The sequence below is a fragment of the Monodelphis domestica genome, chromosome 4 (genome assembly GCF_027887165.1).
Source record: "Monodelphis domestica isolate mMonDom1 chromosome 4, mMonDom1.pri, whole genome shotgun sequence".
NCBI lineage: Eukaryota > Metazoa > Chordata > Mammalia > Didelphimorphia > Didelphidae > Monodelphis > Monodelphis domestica.
The window spans coordinates 82193301-82214544 of record NC_077230.1 but is presented as its reverse complement, the minus strand read 5'-3'; the positions used below and the strand labels follow the sequence as shown (position 1 = coordinate 82214544).

General features: G+C 36.4%; 1 protein-coding gene across 1 annotated transcript in view; it reads left to right on the top strand.

Moving 5' to 3' along the window:
* Window positions 1–21244, top strand: part of IGSF11 (immunoglobulin superfamily member 11) — a 204035-nt gene that overhangs the window by 167414 nt on the left and 15377 nt on the right. The window contains exons 2-6 of the mRNA XM_007493726.3: window positions 487–650; window positions 3993–4200; window positions 9257–9412; window positions 17095–17217; window positions 18678–18828. Of these exons, the coding sequence (XP_007493788.1) occupies window positions 487–650; window positions 3993–4200; window positions 9257–9412; window positions 17095–17217; window positions 18678–18828 (802 nt within the window). The remainder of the gene's footprint in view (window positions 1–486; window positions 651–3992; window positions 4201–9256; window positions 9413–17094; window positions 17218–18677; window positions 18829–21244) is intronic.

Sequence of the window (21244 nt, the reverse complement as noted above, 5' to 3'; positions counted from 1 at the left end):
GTCTTCCCATAACTCCTTCAACAGTGACTATTGTCTTTTTTTAAAAATCTTTGTCAGTTAGCTGAAGGTGTGAGGTGAAATCTCAGGGTAGTTTTGATTGACATTTTTCCTGTTATTAGTAATTCATAGCATATGGCTGCTAATAGCTTGTGATATTTCTTTTGAGAACTGCTTGTTCATTTCCTTTGACCTTTAATCTATTGGGGAATAACATTTGGTCTTAAATATTTCTTTCCATTGTCTACATATCTTGGATAGCAAACCCTTATTAATATGTAGCAAATACTATGTCTTCTCCAGTTTATCACTTCCCTTTTTAATCATATATATATATATATTTAATTTGCATAAAAGTCTTTTCACTTTCATGTAATCAAAAATGTCTAGTCTGTCTTTTGTCATTGTCTCTATTGCATTGTTAATGAATTTGTTTTTGAAATTGGCAAGAGTGAGCAAGCACCTGACTCTTGTGTTTTTTGTTTGCAGGGATAGCATCATCTCTAGATGTTTTGGAAAGCCCAGGAAGCATACAAGTAGCTCGGGGCCAGACAGCAGTACTGCCTTGTACATTCACCACTAGTGCTGCACTAATTAACCTTAATGTTATTTGGATGGTCATCCCACTCTCCAATGCCAACCAGCCTGAACAGGTACTGTTGTTTTGTGTAATAACATTTCTCTCTGATCTGGATCATCTCTTATCTGTTAAGTACTTATTAAGAGTTAGCAAACAGTCCAATTTGATACAAATGGAAATTCCTGTTCCAATAGCCCTGACCTGTGTGTGTGTGTGTGTGTGTGTGTGTGTGTGTGTGTGTGTGTGTGTGTACCAGAGGAGTGGACCCATCCTTCTTCAATATCAACTTTAAAAATGAACCAAAGGTAAAAGTTCCCTCCTGAAGTTTTTACTGTTTATATCTAAAATATTCGAATTGGTGAGACAGACAGACACACAGAGACAGAGAGAAAGCGAGACATAGAGACAGAGAGAACATGAGAGAATAAATAGACGCATTCTCCTGAATATCAACTTGGAAATTAACTGAGAGCAAAAGGCCTTTAACTAAAGTTTTTACTGCTTCTATCTTTGTAAATTAGTAAGAAATATGAGCACTGAAGGAAACTATGCTATATAGTAAAAATGGGGCCAGCAAACACTTATGAATAAGACACCCTTGTATTTTAACACAGGTGTATCTAAATAATGTAGCCCCATCTAATGTTCCTCCTGAATAAAATTATTGATACATTGTAACTAAACTTCACTGAACGTTATGGTAACATCACTGTAGTGTTGTTTGAATGGTTGTCCATTTATAACATTGTTACTTTGGAACTAATTGCCTCTTTCCCTGAACCACACTCCCCTACTTTCTTCCCCAATCCATATTATATCACTTTAACATTTTTTTCAAGGAATCGTTGTCATTAGTCAGTTATTCCTGTGATACTTAGGAATTTCGGATTTTATTGCCATAGGTCATATTTTCCACTGATGTGGATTGAAATCCTATCATGGTATTTGTGCTGTGGCTGAAAAAGTGTTGCTGAAAAAGTTTTGTTTTCCTACCCTTTAATAAGCCATTCTGTCCTTGGCTACACTGGTTTTTGGACAACAGATCTATAGTTATTTGCCAGCCTTATATTCAAAGCTAGTCCAGCTTTGTGGGACCTTGCCAGAGATTATTCTCCACTGGTATAGACCTTCAAGAAAACAGCATCATTCCTAAACCAGAATGTGGTATCAGAGTCAGACTTTAGTGGAAGAATTCTAGTCATAACACTAATAATAAGGAAATAATGTAATAATAACACTGCTTGAATTTATTTAACAGATTTCATCCAAAGTTCTCAGAAGTACATTAGAGCACTCAAGAAAATTAGCTAGAATTATGGTTAGAAAGAAATGACAGTCTTTAAAAAAAAGGTTTATGCAAGTAAAAATTGAAACTATGACTCACTAAATTAGTATTTTACTTGCTCAGGTTACTAATGCTCATTACTGCCAGTTATATCTATTTTTAGCTAAAGATCTAACACTGGTTAATGTTCATTGCTGTGAAAAAATTAGCAAATTAATAAATTGTGCTTTTATATACAATTCTGTACTTAAAGATAATACTCTTTTATCTCACTCAGTTGTGTTAGCACATGAAAGTATTTGATGAGCCTGTCTTTGTGCTATGAAATTCAGACATGCTTATAAAGTATAAATGACTGTCATTTATTAAAGACCTGTTATAGGAACAGTTATTTTTGGTAATAAAATTATAAAGAGAAAATAATAAATTTATTAATTATTCTCCCTTGATGTGGATATTAGTCAGCATTCAAAATTCTAACTAAAATTATAATTCTGTGATGCAGCAATTATGGGAAAGGTTGATTTTTCAAGCTTTGAAAAATATTTTTAATGACAATTTTTAGAAACTATTCAAGGTTATATTTAACTATATTCATGGTTATTATTTCTATTCTTGTGGAACTGTCAGAAGAAAGTTATCATCTCCATTTGACAGATGAATGTCTAGGGCCTTGAGTAGTGATTCACAGAAGTATGGTCTGAGGGCTTTGGGAATCCCCAAAACCCTTTCAAGGGATCAATTGAAGTCAAAACCTCATAACAATAATGAAACATTATTAACATATTAAAATACTCCTCCCTTGTAGGGGGAGGTAAGGGAGACAATTGGGATCATATAACTTTGTAAAAATTAGGTGGAAATTTATTATTACATGTAATTGGTAAATACCAACAAAAAAGACTAATTTGAAATCCTAAAAATCAAATGAAAAATCAATAAAATTGAAGGTAAGAGGAAAAAATATGCTTCCCTTTTCTAACTATATATCTGTTTGAGACTAGTTTCTTCATATACTTAAAAATATATGTACAGAAACAAAAATGAATGTAATAACAGAAATGAAAATCCAATTGTCTTCTATTAAGTCACACATTAGATATGCTAAAATATATAAAACAGTGCACTCTTCTCACTTTAGAAAATGAAGCTATTTTCATAAAATTATGAGTTATGTTAATAGATAATAGATTTAACATCTTACTGTTAAATTTATAAATATATATTTTTAAAAATTTAAGTTCTAACTTCTAGTGCAGAAAAGTTTGATATATGCATATTCCATATAATGGAATTGGATTCCTCAAATATTTTTTGAAATTAGATTTTCTTTTTTTTTTAATATATTTTATTTGATCATTTCCAAGCATTATTCGTTAAAGACATAGATCATTTTCTTTTCCTCCCCCCCCCACCCCCCATAGCCGACGCGTAAGTCCACTGGGCATTAGATGTTTTCTTGATTTGAACCCATTGCTTTGTTGATAGTATTTGCATTAGAGTGTTCATTTAGAGTCTATCCTCTGTCATGTCCCCTCAACCTCTGTATTCAGGCAGTTGCTTTTTCTCGGTGTTTCCACTCCCATAGTTTATCCTTTGCTTATGAATGGTGTTTTTTTCTCCTGGATCCCTGCAAGTTGTTCAGGGACATTATACCGCCACTAATGGAGAAGTCCATTACGTTTGATTATACCACAGTGTATTAGTCTCTGTGTACAATGTTCTCCTGGTTCTGCTCCTCTCGCTCTGCATCACTTCCTGGAGGTTGTTCCAGTCGAAATTAGATTTTCTTAATCAATAAAAATTTGCCCTCTCTTCCTCCCACTTCATCTTCTCTGAAGTTAAAAAGAAAGAATAATACAAATATATGCAGTCAATTCATATGTAGTCAAGCAAAACAAATTTCTACATTGATTTTGTCCAAAGTCAATTTTTAAGAGGGCAAAGGGATCTTGAGACCAAGAAGTTCTAGGATCACTGGCCTAGAGGGACCAAATACCAGGATATATGATTGTTGCTGGGTGATCCGACACAAAAGAGTTAATACCTACAGTCACCTAAGTAGCTTCTGTCATAGTCCAGGAGAAGGTTCAATTGTAGATTTAATTTTTTTTCTCTTTTTTATTGCAGGTCATTTTGTATCAGGCTGGACAGATGTCTGATGGTGCCCCACGCTTCCATGGTAGAGTAGGATTTACAGGCACAATGCCAGCCACGAATGTTTCAATCTTCATCAATAACACCCAACTGATGGATACAGGCACATACCAGTGCTTGGTCAATAACCGCCCAGACACAGGTGGAAGGAATATTGGGGTCACTGGACTTACTGTTTTAGGTGGGTTTAAAATGGGGGAGGTCAAGTTATTTTGCCATTGCATATGAGATTCTGACCTGGTCTAGCTGTTGTTCCTGAATATTGGTTCCTTTGATTACCCTATTATATGGTTTCTGTCTGTTCTTCTCTCATCTCTGGGGCTTTTACCTCATGTTTCCATACATCTGTATTTTCTACCATTGTGTTTCCTAAGTCCTTTATGAAATTTCTCACTTAGTTAGTTGTGTTCTTCCTAGATCAAAGTTGACTTTTCTGATGAAGACCAGGCAGGAAGTAAGATCCTGGTGAGGAAGTAAGGAGTACAGGGAGGGACCTTTTATTAAATATCACTACCAAAGGAGAAGTCTTTCCCTAGGATTACAGCTACCTCTTACCACTGGCCATAGTAGGTTTTAGCCACAGAAAGAAAGGGAATATCATTACTAGGGTAATTCTCCTGAAAGCATTTTTTAATTTTTTGGTTTCTCTGAAATCAAAATAAATCAATATAATGAAATCAATATAAACATTGTCCCATGATAATTATTATTGAATAGGTCTGGCTGGGTGATATTGGGGTTTAGGAAGGGAAGATTATAGGAGGGAGAGCCACCTGGGACTTGGTGAGATTATGAAAATTCTTGTAGGATACTCTCCACCTGTAGAGACAGAAGGCAGTGAGGGACACCTGCCTTTTGGCTTATAGGGTGGTTGTAAGGATCAAAAGAGACCAATTAAGGTAATATAGTGGAAGGTGCTCTATAGACGGTAAAGCAATCCTAAATAAGGAATAGTGATACAAAGAGTAGAGAGCCCCTAGTAAATTCCTTGCTCTTATTAACTTAATTAATCTGTCTGTTTGCTGACTAGTCATTTCCCATTCCCCCTAATCTACATTCTTCCCAATCCTCCCCCTTTCTCTTCTACTCTTGAGTGACTTCACTAAACTGGGATCTCGATACTTATGATTTCTTTAAGTCAGTAAGTACTATTTCATTGCTAGATCCTTTCCTTCCTACTTAGCATATGACCTGTCCCCTGTCTTTGCAAATTGGAATATAGAGTAGAGTTGGAATAGAGTAGGATCCTAGGTACCTGAGAGGTTATTTGTTCCAGTCCCACCCCTCATTTTATTTATTTATTTGTTTATTCATTCATTCATTCATTCATTCATTCATTCATTCATTCATTCATTTATTTGTTTGTTTATTTATTTATTTATTCATTCATTCATTTAAATTTGGAAATTTTTATTTAATTACTTAATTTAGACTATTTTTCCATGGTTACAAGATTCATGTTCTTTCCCTTCCCTCCTCCCAGTTCCCTTCCATAGCTGACACGCAATTCCACTGGGTTTTATATATGTCATTGATCAAGACCTATTTTCATATTATTGATATTTGCACTAGGGTGATCATTTAGAGTCTGTATCCCCAATCATATCCCCATCAACCCATGTAATCAAGCAGTTGTTTTTCTTCTGTGTTTCTACTCCCACAGTTCTTCCTATGGATGTGAATAGCATTCTTTCTCATAAGTCCCTCGGAATTGTTCTGGATCATTGCATTGCTACTGTTGTGCCACAGTGTATCAGTCTCTGTTTACATTGTTCTCCTGGTTTGTTCCTTTCACTCTTCATCCATTCCTGGAGGTTGTTCCAGTTCACATGGAATTCCTCCACATTATTATTCCTTTGAGCACAATAGTATTCCATCACCAACATATACCACAATTTGTTCAGCCATTCCCCAATTGATGGGCATCCCCTCATTTTCCAATTTTTTGCTACCACAAAGTGCGCGGTTATAAATATTTTTGTACAAGTCTTTTCCCTTGTTATCTCTTTGGGGTATAAACCCAGCAGTGGTATGTCTGGATCAAAGGACAGGCAGTCTTTTAGCTCTGTTTGGGCATAGTTACAAATTGCTCTCCAGAATGGTTGGATCAATTCACAACTCCACCAGCAATGTGTTAATGTCCTAATTTTGCCATATTCCCTCCAACATTCATTACTTTCCTTTGCTATCATGTTAGCCAATCTGCTATGTGTGAGGTGATACCTCAGAGTTGTTTTGATTTGCATTTCTTTAATTATAAGATATTTAGGATACTTTTTCATGTACTTATTAATAATTTTGATTTCTTTATCTGAAAATGGCCTATTCATGTTCCTTGCCCCCATCCCTCATTTTACAAATGAGGAAGATGGATTGTCAGGAAATGAGGTGACTTTCCCCAAACCATAGAGATAGTAATACTTACTAAGCTCAAGATTCAAACCCAGGTTCTCTGACTTCAAAATCCAGTGCTCTTTCCTTTACCCTATGCAGCTTCCCCCTCAATCTTTAAGTAGAATTATGAGGGTTTGTTTTTCCCCAAATTAACGCAAAAACCTGATTATATTATGAAATGGACCATTTTGCACATTTTCAAAAGAACACTTAATACCATGCTTTAAAATCATGTCATTGATCCTATCACTCAGATCATGCCTAATCCTCTTCCTCCTCAGCCTAGCTTCCCATTGTTCTTTCTTTCACTTAAATTATTTTTATTTAGAATTTTTTCCCTGGTTACATGATTCATGATTCCCTCCTTTTTTCCTCTCCCCTCCCAAAATTGACAAGCAGTTCTGCTAGATTATACATGTATCATTGTTCAAAATCTATTTCCATGTTGTTCATATTTGGAGTAGAGTGATCTTTTAACATCAAAACCCTAATCATATTCCCATCGAACCATTCTGGATCATTGCATTGCTGCTAGTAGAAAAGTCCATTACGTTCGATTGTGCTACAATGTTTCAATCTCTGCGAACATCTTGGTTCTGCTCCTTTTGCTTTGCATCAATTCCTGTAGGTCATTCCAGTTCACATGGAATTCCTCCAGTTCATTATTCCTTTCAGCATAGTAGTGTTCCATCACCATCAGATACACAATTTGTTCAGCCATTCCCCAATCCATGGATACCCCACCCCCTCGTTTTCCAGTTTTTTACCATCTCAAAGATTGGGGCTATAAATATTTTTGTACAAGTCTTTCCCCTTATTATCTCTTTGGGTTACAAAAAGTCAGTAGTGATATGGCTGGATCAAAGGGCAGACATTTTTTAAAGCCCTTTGTGCATAATTCCAAATTGCCCTCTGGGATGGTTGGACCAATTTAGAACTCCACCAGCCAGATATTAGTGTCCTTCTTCTTTCATTTTTAGGAAACATGGAAATGGGGCAGCTGGGTGGCTTAGTAGATAGAAAGCCAGTCTTGGAGATGGGAGGTTTTGAGTTCAAATGTAGCTTCAGACACTTCCTAGATGCGTGACCCTGGGCAATTTACTTAACTCCAATTGCCTAGTTTTTACCACTCTTTTGCCTTATAGCTGATACCCGAGTAATGGTTGAAATAGAAAAAGAAATATGGAAATGAATGAGGAAGTAAACTCATAGAAAATGTGGCAGTTCTTAGGTAGCTATGTGCTTGTCTCCATCTATTAAGGTGGTTTAGGAGTGCACACACATGTACTTGAAGCTGTTCTCCCATTGGTTGTATTGAGTTGTGCCCAGTTATCAGCACACATTCTTCATTTTCCATGAGTCCAAGGACACACATGTGGGAGATGAAGGTTAGGGGAATGTTTTGTGTTTGAAAGTAGAGGCAACACAAGTTGTTGGAAAGCCAAAAGAGCTATGTGACCCTGAATTGGACTTCAAGCAGTTTTGCCATGCTCTCTCTGATTTGGGAAATAATTCTAATAATCCGATTCCATGGTTGTTGTTTCTTAACTTCCTTTATAAATATTCTCTTTTGTTTCCCTTTGTGTCATTGTAGTTTATTAATTCATTTAGATCGAAAACCTAAAACCTAAATTTTTTGTCTTAATGTTCATAAAATGCCTAGCATGTTGTTGATAGTTTGTAAGTACACATTGCTTTAACTATAGTACTATTAACTAAACTTAGAAGAATGAATTACAAAGCAAATCCACTTCACAGTCCCTTGTAAGAAGGGTTAATTTTGAAAGTATCACAAGGAGACATCTTAGTGCTTTGGAAAGATCATTAAGAAGAGTCTGAGGAGCTAGATTCAAATCCCACCTCTGATGCTTTCTTCCAATGTGATCTTGGGTAAGTCACATAACAGTAATGATGATGATGATGTCAGAAATTTCTGTAGCACTTGCTATGTGTCAGGCATTGTGCTAAGTACTTTATAAATATTTTCTCATTTGATCCTCACAACATCCCTCGAAGGTGTGTACTGTTATTTGTCCCCATTTTACAGATGAAGAAACTGAGGCAAATGGCAGTTAATTGACTGTCTAGGATCACACAATTAGTAAATGTCTAAGGCTAGATTTGAACTCGGGTCTTCCTGATTCTAGACTCTCGTTGCTTAATTTAACTTCCTTGGACCTCAGTGACATATGTTGATCTGTAAGATAAGGGGTTAGTCTAACAGGCTTCTGAGATTTCTTCCTGCTCTACGTCTTTTGGTTTTATAATCTTGTAAGCCAGTCTTTCCTGGAAGGTGATCATTGCCATGATTTGGGATCTGGGAATGCTAATGTGAAGCTTAGTGCATATTCTTAATTAGAAGATTATTCACAGGTTATCACTTGGTATGAATTAGAGAGTACTTAATATAATTTTTCCATTTTTTATTAGTAGAATTTATTTGCAAGTATTTCATCCTCTCCCCTCCCACCTCTCCCCACATCATAGAAAACCTCATCCAGGAGACAAATATGTCTTTACAAATTATGTCTTTCATGTTTCCATTTTTGAATTCATTCTCTGGAGGTAGCATTCACAATTTATTCTTCAAGTATTGAATCTGTATCTGTCTATAATGTTCCCTCTGTTCTACTCATTTTGCTATTCATTAGCCCATGTAGTTCTTTCCAAATTAAAATAAAAAAGACTCCTTGTCATTTCTTATGCTGCAGCAGTAGTCCATCATAGTCATATACCACAATTTGTTTAGCCATTCTCCACTTGATGGATATCCTCTGAATTTCTAGTTCCTTGTTGCCAGCACAGAGAGCTGCTATAAATATAATTTCCTTTTCCTTTTGCAGTGCCCCCTTCTGTCCCACTCTGTCGCATTCAAGGATCCCAGGACATAGGTAGTGATGTCATACTGATCTGTAGTTCGGAAGAAGGCATTCCGCGGCCAACATATCTCTGGGAAAAGTTGGATAATATCCCCAGGCTACCTCCATCTGCTACACAAGGTACAATCTTTCCTCCTTATATTGCAGTTCATTTATCATGGCTTCACTGTATTCTAGCTTTAAAAAAATCTAATTCTATGTTGGGGAGTTCTCACTATGTTGCGGGATTTTGCAGATAAATGCCATACTATACACAATAGAAATGCAGTACACCACTATGGCTAGTACAGAGGTGACCAACCATAGCACTGTGTTCTGTATTCTGGGCACTGATTGGCTCAGTGACTTTAGGTCTGTTTGCTCTCCTGCTACTTTGCTGATTTTCACCTATTGGTGGGAGACTCTGGAATGTAACTCTTGTGATAGGTGAGGGTCACTGTATTTGGAGACACAGCTCTGTATTGTTGCTATAATTATAAATGTTACCAAGTTTATCCTAAAAAACTTGAGTTGCCATTGGTTTTGCCATGTAGTTTTAGAAAAATAACATTGTATTAAGAATTTCCAGGGATGCTGCTTTTATTGTTGTTTTGTATATGCTTAACCTTTTATGCTAACAGAACTGTAGTCATTTCCTCTCTGCATGTGCCTGATTTATGAAATTATCATCTATATTCTTTGGTGTCTCTGATGCTTTATGACCCATAATTACAATGTTGATCTGCTTTCTAGGGGCATGAGGATGACAACTGTAATAACTTCCAATTTTCTCCTTCCATGGAAATGAAAGTTTAAAACTGGGCTTTTGTTATTTGAGAAACATGCCAAGGGGTGGGTTAAACCTCTCTCAACACAAATTTGTATTAGACAAGAGTATGGGAAATGCAGAAGACAAATATCAGGCACCTGCATTGTACTGGCTCTGGAGTGGGGTGGGGATGATACAACATTTAGATGAGACATAGGTCCCTGCTCCTGAAGGTCTTTTAGTTCAGAAATAGAAAATTTTGGGATTAAAAAGAGCCTGGCAAAGAAATTTTAAAAGGGGAGGCTCTGGTATTTAGTAAAATTGATGTGAAAATGGATAGAGTAGCTGCTGTTCTTCTGTCAAACCTGGAAACTTTAATTTGACATTTTAGGGGAAAAGGTGCGGTTCATTAATGGAATGGAAGTAAACAAGAATTTACCAGAGTTATGGATAGAATCTGCCACTTTGAGAAGAGAAGATTTAGCAGTCCTGAGTGTTGCATCTTCCTGGATATACAGAATGTTTAGTGTAGAAAACTCAGATTAAGCTGACATAGCAAAAAAGGAAGTGGAAATTGGTGACCCACCTGGGTTGTTGAATTAGCCATTTCCATTTAGAGTACCTGGGGATTAGGTTTAGGTAAGAGTCCACCCTAAGTTATCCAGATTTGCTTTCCATGTAGCTAAAGATTCACTGTAATGTTTAATTTCAAACACATATCAACCCCCTACTTCCAAACTAAGGAGGAGATAAAGAGGAAATGACAGAATCTATCCTCAAGGAGTTTAGAGTCCAAGGGAAGAGCTAACACCTGGGCACAAAATAATGAAAAAATAGTTTATAATTTGCCAACACTAAAAGAAATATAAAGATGTGGTAGGAGAGATTCGAGGGAGGAATAAATCACTTTTAATTTGAGGTAACTTGGGTGGATCATGGAGCAGGTGGCTATTAAGCCAGACCTTGAAGGATGGGAAACATTTCAGTAGATGGAAGAGGCAGAGGATAGTCCAGTCCCTTCTCTGTTCAGTGTATGCCAAAGTGTAGAGATGGTGAAGACAAAATGAAATTTAAGATTGGTGATTGAGTTCATTTTAGCTAGAATATGTCAATGGAACTCGGAGTGAAATAAGACAAAAATGTTTGGTAAGAGCCTTTCTTCTGTTTAAATTTGTATTGCTATCATAATGTTTTCCAAGAAATATTTTTAGGCATTCTCTGAATTAAGGATACTTAGCCTGCTTTTCACCCAGGTGCAACCACTTTCAAAGCTGCTTCCTGTAGCAACCAAGTTGTCTTGGGCCAATGGTGCCACCTGGTGGCCTGAGGAGACCCTCTTTCTCAATATCTTGTCCCCCACCACCTCCTTTCTTCCTCTCCAAGAGAATCTTGTCCACTGTTTTCTTCCTTCATCGTTATAGTTTAGAAAATTGTAACCTGGACAGTGTTTCTTCTGAATCCATTAATACATCATTGTAAACTTCCTTTACCCTTCCTTGGCCTTCAGACTCTTGCCAGGTTACCTTGGGAAGCTCTTCATTCCATTTGTGAGTCAAAAAGAAAACTTCAATTGTGGTAATAAGTATAAAAACAGTGCTAGTGATATTTCTGCTTCATGGAGAAGGGAATCCCTAATTTTTAGCATGAAATTAGACTTACAGAACCAATAGGGCAGTATTTAAATCCTTGGAAGTATTCCTTCAGAATATCTACAGAGTCTATTACACTTGCCTCCTCTTTCTAAACCATCTCCTCAAAATTTGCTTTTGTTAAGCCTCCACATTAAAAAAAAAAAAAGAGTTCTTGTTTGGAATAATTGTTCTACTTTTTAGATGAATTGCATTGGCATTGTGTCCTGTCATTTTAAGGAACATTTTCAGTATTTCAATAGAATTACATATTCAATAAAATTTTGAAGATAATCCTAGAAATTTAGCCATTACTTATAACATTATTTTTGAGTTAAAATGTTTTATTTTGATTTCGCCTTAATTTCCAAGATTTCTCTCTTTCCTCTACCCAGAGGGCATTCCCTTCTTACAAAAAACAAAAAGAAAGAGAAAAATGTAATTCAGCAAAACCAATCAATTGTTTCATTCTCATAGCCTCCTACTTCTGTGAAGAACCAAGAGAAGTGTATTTTCTTATTTCTTCTTCAAGGCCAAACTTTATCATTATATATACACAGCAATCAATTTCATGGGATTTCTGCTTTTCTAATTTATGTTATTTTAGTTATCATTTTTATTCTTTTCTTGGTTCTGCTAATTCCACTCTGCACTAAATTATATATCTTCTCATCCTTCATTGTATTCTTCATAGTCATCATTGCTTAAGGCACAATAATATTCCATTCCATTCTGGTTATGTAACCCAATCTGTTTATTCTTTCACTAATCAATGGAAATTTGTTATGTCATTATTTCTATTTGAAAATACATTCCCAGTTGTAAACAATTGCTTTAGAAAGAAACTTCTAAAATATTACTTATTTGTGAGTTGGAATGCCAGCATAAGGATCCATTCTGATAGAAATCAAAGGGGCCTGAATTATGTAGGTTATAGCATGCTACAGAGGAAAGAGCAGTAGAGTATCACTCTTGGGTCCTAACACTACTATCTAAAAAGGCTATTAACAATAAGAAAACAAAAACATTGTCCACGGGAGAACAGGGAAACCACCAGAAAATGCATCATCCAACCAATGTTTCCGATGTCCAGAGAGGCCTTATTTATCAGGTGTTCTTGGAGAATGGGGCATTCTGGGTAAATGAATTTGCAATCTAATCAAAGCCTAACCTTTTAGATGTCTAAACTTTACCTTTTCCCTCCCTTTAGTCAATAAAGAATATTAAACACAATTTAACCTTTTCTTGATGACTCAGGGTCATCATTATAGATATTCTCAAGGATCTTTGGAGATATTTAGTACTTAGTTTGCCCTTTCCTTGAATTCCCTCACTGCTTTGTTATCTTGCTTTGTGTTTATTTAGTTTCTCCCATGTCTACCTTTGTTTGTTACATTCAGTACACACTTCCCTTCCAATCTGCTATCTATAGCCTCTCCTTTTTGTCTCCCACCTTCCAATTTTAGTTCAGGATAGAACTGAAGGTTTCCAGGGAATTCTTGATAACCAAGTCTTAGGCTTGTATGTAAAATTACTTTGAATGGGGAAAAGTTTTTTTCATGAATTATGAATTTTCATATGTTAGATAAAAACTATGGATGAATAGTGAACTCCATCAGAACATTCTCCTACTGTTGCTGTATAGTTTTAAATCATTGAATACCATGATCTCCAGAGGATTAAAACTGTGGATTACTCAAAGAGTAGTGGAGAGGGAAATGAATAGGTTGTAAGATACTGCCAATCAAAAATTGTATGAGAATAAATATAAAGGATATCATCAAAAAATTTGACTCTAGTTACAGGAAAAAAATGAAGGAAAACTGATGAATGTTTTGTTCTTCCATCCATTGATATCCACAAGATGACAAGACATGTAGGAGAAGGTTCCTAGATTAGTGGCCATCCTTCATTCCTTTCTTGACTCTTTGGATTTGGAAACAATGCATGTATTTTCAGCTCCCTTTTATATATTTTCTTCTCCCATTACAATGTAAGCTCCTTAAGGGCAAGAACTATTTTTCTTTTTGCTTATATTTGTATCTTTAGGGCTTAGGCACTTAATAAATACTTATTAATCACTTGACTTAACTAGACACGGAAAAGTTTCAGAAGATGAGCAGGTGTAGGTGTGTGACAGTCTGCACCATTGGAAGAACATGGATGAGATTTAAGATCCATTGAAATAAGAGAACATGACTACACTTCTTTCTTAGGCATAAAATGCTGGGGTTTTGTGCGTTCTATTTTCATCAGTGCTCATTCTTGATTTCCCCCCCATTAACTTCAAGATTTGTAGCTTCTTCAGACAATTGAGTTTGCTGAAACTTTGACCTCTGGATAAGTGATTATTAGTATAAAGAAATTATTTTCATTACAGTTCCTGGGGAGACAACTATGCAAATAGTGATGATTTGCAGAAATGTTACATTATTGAAACATCAGTACTATAATAGTAGTATTGGAGTAGAGAGTAACATCCTGAATTTTAGAATATTAGTTTTCACAGATATGTCTCAGATGAAATTGGTTGTAATTAATTCAGCTCATTCCCTATATAACTCAATAGTAACTGAAATGTGTAATTTACATTATTTTTCTTGCATAGAAACCAGCAGATGTTTTACTTATGAAATACCAATTTTCCCCTTTGTATTTTTGGATTTAAGTCCTTTTCCCCTTCTCCTTCTTTTTACTATATTACTGTAGTGATTAATTTCATAGATACCATCGATATAGCATACCTAGGTTTCAGCAAATCATAAGACCATAGATAAATAACTAAAAGGGACCCCAGAAGTCATGTAGTACAACTCTATCTTTTTATTTTTTTTAAAAGATGAGGAAACTGAGACCATTTGGCTTAAGTGACTAATTCAAGTTCATACAAATGATGTGTCAAAAGAGGGATTTGAACCCATTTATGACTCTAGGGTCTGTGCTCTTGCCCTGTACCATGCTGATTTCTGTGTATGACAGAGTATTACAAAACATCCCTATTGACATGGTGGAAAAATGTGGACTAGATTACAGTATATAAGTGGATTTAAATGTAGTTTAATGACTAGATCCAAAGACATCTTAGAAGGAAGGTTCTAACAGAATGTCTCAAGGTTCTGTCCTTGGTCCTGTTCAGCATTTTTTCCATCTATGGCTTGGATGAAGGAATAGATGGTCTGCTTACCAAATTTGTGAAGGACATGAAGTGAAGGAAGGATGTCTAATCTACTAGATGATAGAATAGGGAGCACGAGGATTTAAAGTAAATGGAATGATGGGTCAAATCTAACGATATGGGATTTGATAGTAATAAGTATAGAGCTCTTTATTGTGGCTTAAGAAAATCAATTACAGAAATGTCTGTGTTAACCTTTTAAAAATTGAGAAGAGGGTGAGAGGGAGAGGAAAGTATGAAGTTGATGTACATAATGGTGGTTTGAGATACTGCTAGACAATACATAGTCTCCATTGCTTTTTTTGGAGAACAGAAGTTCACTAACCCTGTTTGCCCATAGAGAGCAAAACTAGGAGCAATGAGTGGAAATTATATACAGATTTTGACTTGATGGTAAGGAAAAGGTTTCTAACAATTGGAGCAGTTAAAGAGTGGAATTCAGTCCCTTAAAATGTAATGAGGAGGTCTAAAAGTCCTCAGGCAAAAGTTGAATGTCTTAGATGGGATTATTTATCAGACCTTAAGACAGTTTATTTTTGCTATAGCACCCTTCAAAACTTCATTACAGGTGTTTTCTAATGATATTTGCATTAGTCTGACTTTCATTTTCCAAAAATTCAACTGAAAAAGAAGGAAAGTGTAACTCATAAACCCCTTTAAGACATTATCTTATGCTCCCTCACATTTCCATCTCCAGTTTGTTTCCTAAATTATCTTAATAGTCTTACTCCTACTCAGAAATCCTCGGTGGCTCACTTTTGCTTGTAGGATGAAATATAAAGTCCCCAACCTGGCATTTAAAGCCATTCTCCATTGCTTGCCTGCATTTCCTGTCTTCTTTCATATTCTTATAAAATTAACATTTTAGTCAAATCAGTCAAGAAGAATTTATTGAGAATCTGTGGTATAGCAGAAATTATGCTAGGCACTGAGAATGCAGAGACAAAAATGAAGGGAATCCTGCTCCTAAGGAGCTTGCTTTCAATCAGGAGAGACAATGTGTGCTAATACATAAAAGTAAATGTAATAAGTAACAGCTGGGAGAATTATGCAGAAGGTGATGCTTGATCTGAGTCTTGAAGGAAGAGAGATTTTGTGGGAGAGAGGGTAAGGTGGAGTATATTTCAGCCAGTGCAAAGGCATGATGGTGAGGAATGGAATTCTCTGGGTCAGGAACAGAAAGAACAATTTATCAGGAGTGTAGATTACAAAGAGAGTAATATATAATTAGGTAGAAAGATAGGCCAGATTCAAGTTGTGATGGACGTTAAAATCCAAACAGAGGAATTTATATTTCATCCTAAAACAGAGATGAGGTAATATTGGAGGGGGAGGCACAAGAAACTAAGGAGAACTGAGAAAAATTTGATACAGAAAGTGGTACTTCACATGAATCTTAAAAGAACCTAAGAATTCCAAGAAATGGAAATGAGAAGGGAGAGCATTCTAGAGGCTAAATGGACAATCACAGCAAAGACAAAGAGAAAGGCAATGGGATGGTGGATGACATGAGGAAATGCAAGGAGAACAGTATGTCTAGATCATAGAGTATGTTTAAGGAAGTTGGAAAAGTTGGCTGGGGCCAGGTTAGAAGAAGAGCTTAAAATGCCAACCCCAGGATTTTATAATGAACCCAAAATGTGATTAGAAGTCACTAGGATTTCTTGATTTCTTGAATGACATGGTCAGACCTACACTTTAGAAATATTATCTTAGGCATGTAGAGTATGGATGGGAATGGGGATAGTCTTGATGCAGGGAAGCCAATTAAGAGGCCGTTGTAGCAGTTCAGGGGAAAGGGGCTAAGGATCTGAACTTGGGTAGAAGCCATGTAAGTGGATTGAAAGGGATGGATGTGAAAGATGAAGTTGGGCTATATGACATGCCACAATTGATCTCTTCTGCCTTAAATCAACTCCTTTTTTCACTTAGTAGAATCCTTCTTAGTTAGGGTACTGCCACCTATATGAAGCCTTTCATGAATGAAATTTTGAAACAACTTTTTCTCAACTCTGTATGTTCATTAACACTTAATACTTTGTTTATATGATGCATCTCTCCAATGGAACATAAACTCCTTAAGGGGAGAGCCTGTTTCATTTTTATCTTTGAATTCCTAGCCTTTGTGCATAATAAATGTTTTCCACATTCAATTTGATTTTTGTTGGCTAGAAATAATCATCAAAGCTGTTTTAAAAAATCACCTTCTCTTTTCAACTCCTAAATACTCTTTTTGTTACTATCCATACAGACCAAATCCATGGAACAGTCACCCTCCGTAATATCAGCTCTGTTTCTTCTGGCTTATACCAGTGTGTGGCTTCTAATGCCATTGGGACCAGCACTTGTCTTTTGGATCTTCAGGTCATTTCACGTGAGTCTATCCAAGGCCAGTGTTAGCATGGATCCAATCAGGGATCTTGAGAAATGGGGTATTCTGATTAGTCAATATTTATTGTACAGAGTTACATATACAATACATATTTATTAATCGCCTACTCTGCAAGGCACTATGCTAAGCTTTTGGGGATACAAAAAGAGGCAAAAGAGAACCCCTGCCTTCAATGAGCTCACAATCTAATGGAATTAGTGAATAAATGATTACTTAAGGTTTAGGGAGAAAACCCCTTTTTCTATGTTAATATACTTTTTTTGCCAATTACCTTTGAAAATTTCTCTCATTTAGTTCATGGTTGGGGAGAGCCAATGTAATTAAAATGATAACACTACCTACACTAATCTACTTATTCAATGCCATCCCAATTAATTTACCAAAAAATTATTTTACTGAATTGGGATACTACTAATAAAAAAGAGACAGGCTTTGCTCTCAAGGAGCTCACACTCTAATTATGAGCAATGGCATATGAGATAAAGTTCACATGCGTTGTAGATGGCAATGCTTAGGGATCCTTCCATTACATTAGTAGGTCAGCTGGCACTTCTGAGGCCTGGAGGACATAGAGTCAGGGCAGGTGGTAAGGCCTGGTAGTTCTCTATATCAATATAAAGAACTGAATTGATGACTCCTATCTCATCAGTTCCATGTGAGATCAGTTCTGGTGACCTTGCACCAAGGGCTGAATAAGAAAGGCCAGAGAGGAGAGGAGTAGGGAGGGGTAAGGGCAATTTAGCATCTTCCTTGCAACTTGTAGGTTAGGGAGTTGCCTGGGGTGCTAAGAGGTTTAGTGATTTGCCTCAGGTCACAAAGACAGGATTTGTCAGAAGTAGGGCTTGATCTCAGGTCTTTCTGACTCTGAGACTGGCTCTTTCCACATGCCACACTGGCTTAGAAGTCACATTATGATGATAAATTTTCATTCAACCACTATAAATGCAAAAAATGTAGAAAACTAGATTGAATTTATGATTTATGCTGACCTTGTGACAAATCCTAGGAATTGCTTTTTTGGGGGGGTAAAAATCCATGATATAAATTATCATATCATTCATAAAAGTGTCTTTCATAAAAGTAGAATAACAATCCTAGATTTTTTTTTTAAACCCACCCCCTCCATCTTAGTTTCAGTTCTGAAACAGAAGAGTGACAGGGGCTAGGCAATTAGAGTTCAGTGACTTGCCCAGGGCCACATAGCCAGGAAGGTCAGATTTGAACCCAGGTCCTTCAGACTCCAAGCCTGTGCTACCTAGCTTCCCCTTAAATACACTTTGTTAATGGAGATGCCAGATAATTGAAGTTCTATTATGTATGAATTAAACTGCGTGGGCAATTGTGCATACTAAGTGTTAGATACTTTTTTTTTTGGTAGCATTTCATGTTTATGTAATGTTGGGCCAACCTGTTGTTCTTTATCTTTTCAATACATGTCACAGCCCAGCCCAGGAGTATTGGTGTCATTGCTGGAGTTGTTAGTAGTGCTGCAATTGTTGTCATCCTTTGTCTTATTTTGATGCTTGTGGCATTCTTTTACTGGAGAAGCAGAAATAAAGAGGAAGAGGAGGAAGAGATCCCTAATGAGATAAGGTTTGTCTAAGTTTGGGGTTTGGTGAAATGACTTCTGTTTATAATTCTGGTCACCTTAGTAAAAAAAAAATCCTCACTAATTTTTCAACCATTGTTTTTAAGAGTACAACAATGAGGAATAATACCCATGCATCATTTCTCAGGTCCTAGTTCAGATTTTGAGGCCACTGTCAATATCTTAGGGATAATTTCTTTAGGACAAACTTAAAAGGTGCAAATGTGTATCCCATCCCATCTCATCTATAAGATCTCATAACATGATAAAAACATTCCCCTTTAATTCTGAGACTGCATCCTATATTGTTGACTGTTTTGTAGATTTGAGGTCAGATCTGCAAATGATAATATCATTATCAGATGGTTATTTTGGGCTTTTTCCCCCTAATTGCCAGGCATGGCTGCAAATCTTGTCTAAGTGAATGAGTTCACTTTTCCAGCTTTCCTTTCTCTTTCTAAATCAGAATATTAGAAGGAACAATTTTTAAAAATTCCCTATTGGTCATGTTGAGGAAGAAGACACATATAAACAAAACCAAAAACCCATGAAGAAAAAAAAAGAAAAATAGTATGCTTCAACCTGCATTCAGACCTATTGGTTCTTTTCTGGAAGGGGATGGCATTTTGAGTCATGAGTACTTTGGAATTGTCTTAAATTATCGTATTGCTGAGAATAGTTAAGGCATTCACAATTGAATATTGTTCAGTATTGCTGCTACAGTGTACAATGTTCTGTTGGTTCTGATTACTACACTCTGTATCAGTTCATTCAAGTCTTTCCAGGTTTTTCTGAAATCCTCTTACTTGTAATTTCTTTTTTTTTGTTTTTTTTGTTTTTTGTTTTTTTTTTAATATATTTTATTTGATCATTTCCAAGCATTATTCGTTAAAGACATAGATCATTTTCTTTTCCTCCCCCCCCCCCCCCCCCCATAGCCGACGCGTAAGTCCACTGGGCATTAGATGTTTTCTTGATTTGAACCCATTGCTTTGTTGATAGTATTTGCATTAGAGTGTTCATTTAGAGTCTATCCTCTGTCATGTCCCCTCAACCTCTGTATTCAGGCAGTTGCTTTTTCTCGGTGTTTCCACTCCCATAGTTTATCCTTTGCTTATGAATGGTGTTTTTTTCTCCTGGGTCCCTGCAAGTTGTTCAGGGACATTACACCACCACCAATGGAGAAGTCCATTACGTTCGATGATACCACAGTGTGTTTGTCTCTGTGTACAATGTTCTCCTGGTTCTGCTCCTCTCGCTCTGCATCACTTCCTGGAGGTTGTTCCAGTCTCCATGGAACTTCTCCACTTTATTATTCCTTTTAGCACAATAGTACTCCATCACCAACATATACCACAGTTTGTTCAGCCATTCCCCAATTGATGGGCATCCCCTCGTTTTCCAATTTTGGGCCACCACAAAGAGCGCGGCTATGAATATTTTTGTACAAGTCTTTGTGTCCATTATCTCTTTGGGGTACAGACCCAGCAGTGCTATGGCTGGGTCAAAGGGTAGATATTCTTTTAGCACCCTTTGGGCATAGTTCCAAATTGCCCTCCAGAATGGTTGGATCAGTTCACAGCTCCACCAGCAATGAATTAATGTCCCTATTTTGCCACATCCCCTCCAGCATTCATTACTTTCCTTTGCTGTTATGTTAGCCAATCTGCTAGGTGTGAGGTGATACCTCAGAGTTGTTTTGATTTGCATCTCTCTGATTATAAGAGATGTAGAACACTTCTTCATGTGCTTGTTAATAGTTTTGATTTCTTTATCTGAGAACTGCCTATCCATTTCCCTTGCCCATTTATCAATTGGAGAATGGCTTGATTTTTTGTACAATTGATTTAGCTCTTTATAAATATGAGTAATTAAACCTTTGTCAGAGGTTTCTATGAAGATTTTTTCCCAATTTGTTGTTTCCCTTCTGATTTTAGTTATATTGGTTTTGTTTGTACAAAAGCTTTTTAGTTTGATGTAGTCAAAATTATTTATTTTACATTTTGTGATTCTTTCTATATCTTGCTTGGTTTTAAAGCCTTTCCCCTCCCAAAGGTCTGACATGTATACTATTCTGTGTTTACCCAATTTACTTATGGTTTCCTTCTTTATGTTTAAGTCACTCACCCATTTTGAATTTATCTTGGTGTAGGGTGTGAGGTGTTGATCTATTCCTAGTCTCTCCCACACTGTCTTCCAATTTTCCCAGCAGTTTTTATCGAATAGTGGATTTTTGTCCCAAAAGCTGGGATCTTTGGGTTTATCGTATACTGTCTTGCTGAGGTCGCTTTCCCCCAGTCTATTCCACTGATCTTCCTTTCTGTTTCTTAGCCAGTACCAAATTGTTTTGATGACTGCTGCTTTGTAATATAGTTTTAGGTCAGGGACTGCAAGGCCCCCATCATATGTGTTTTTTTTCAT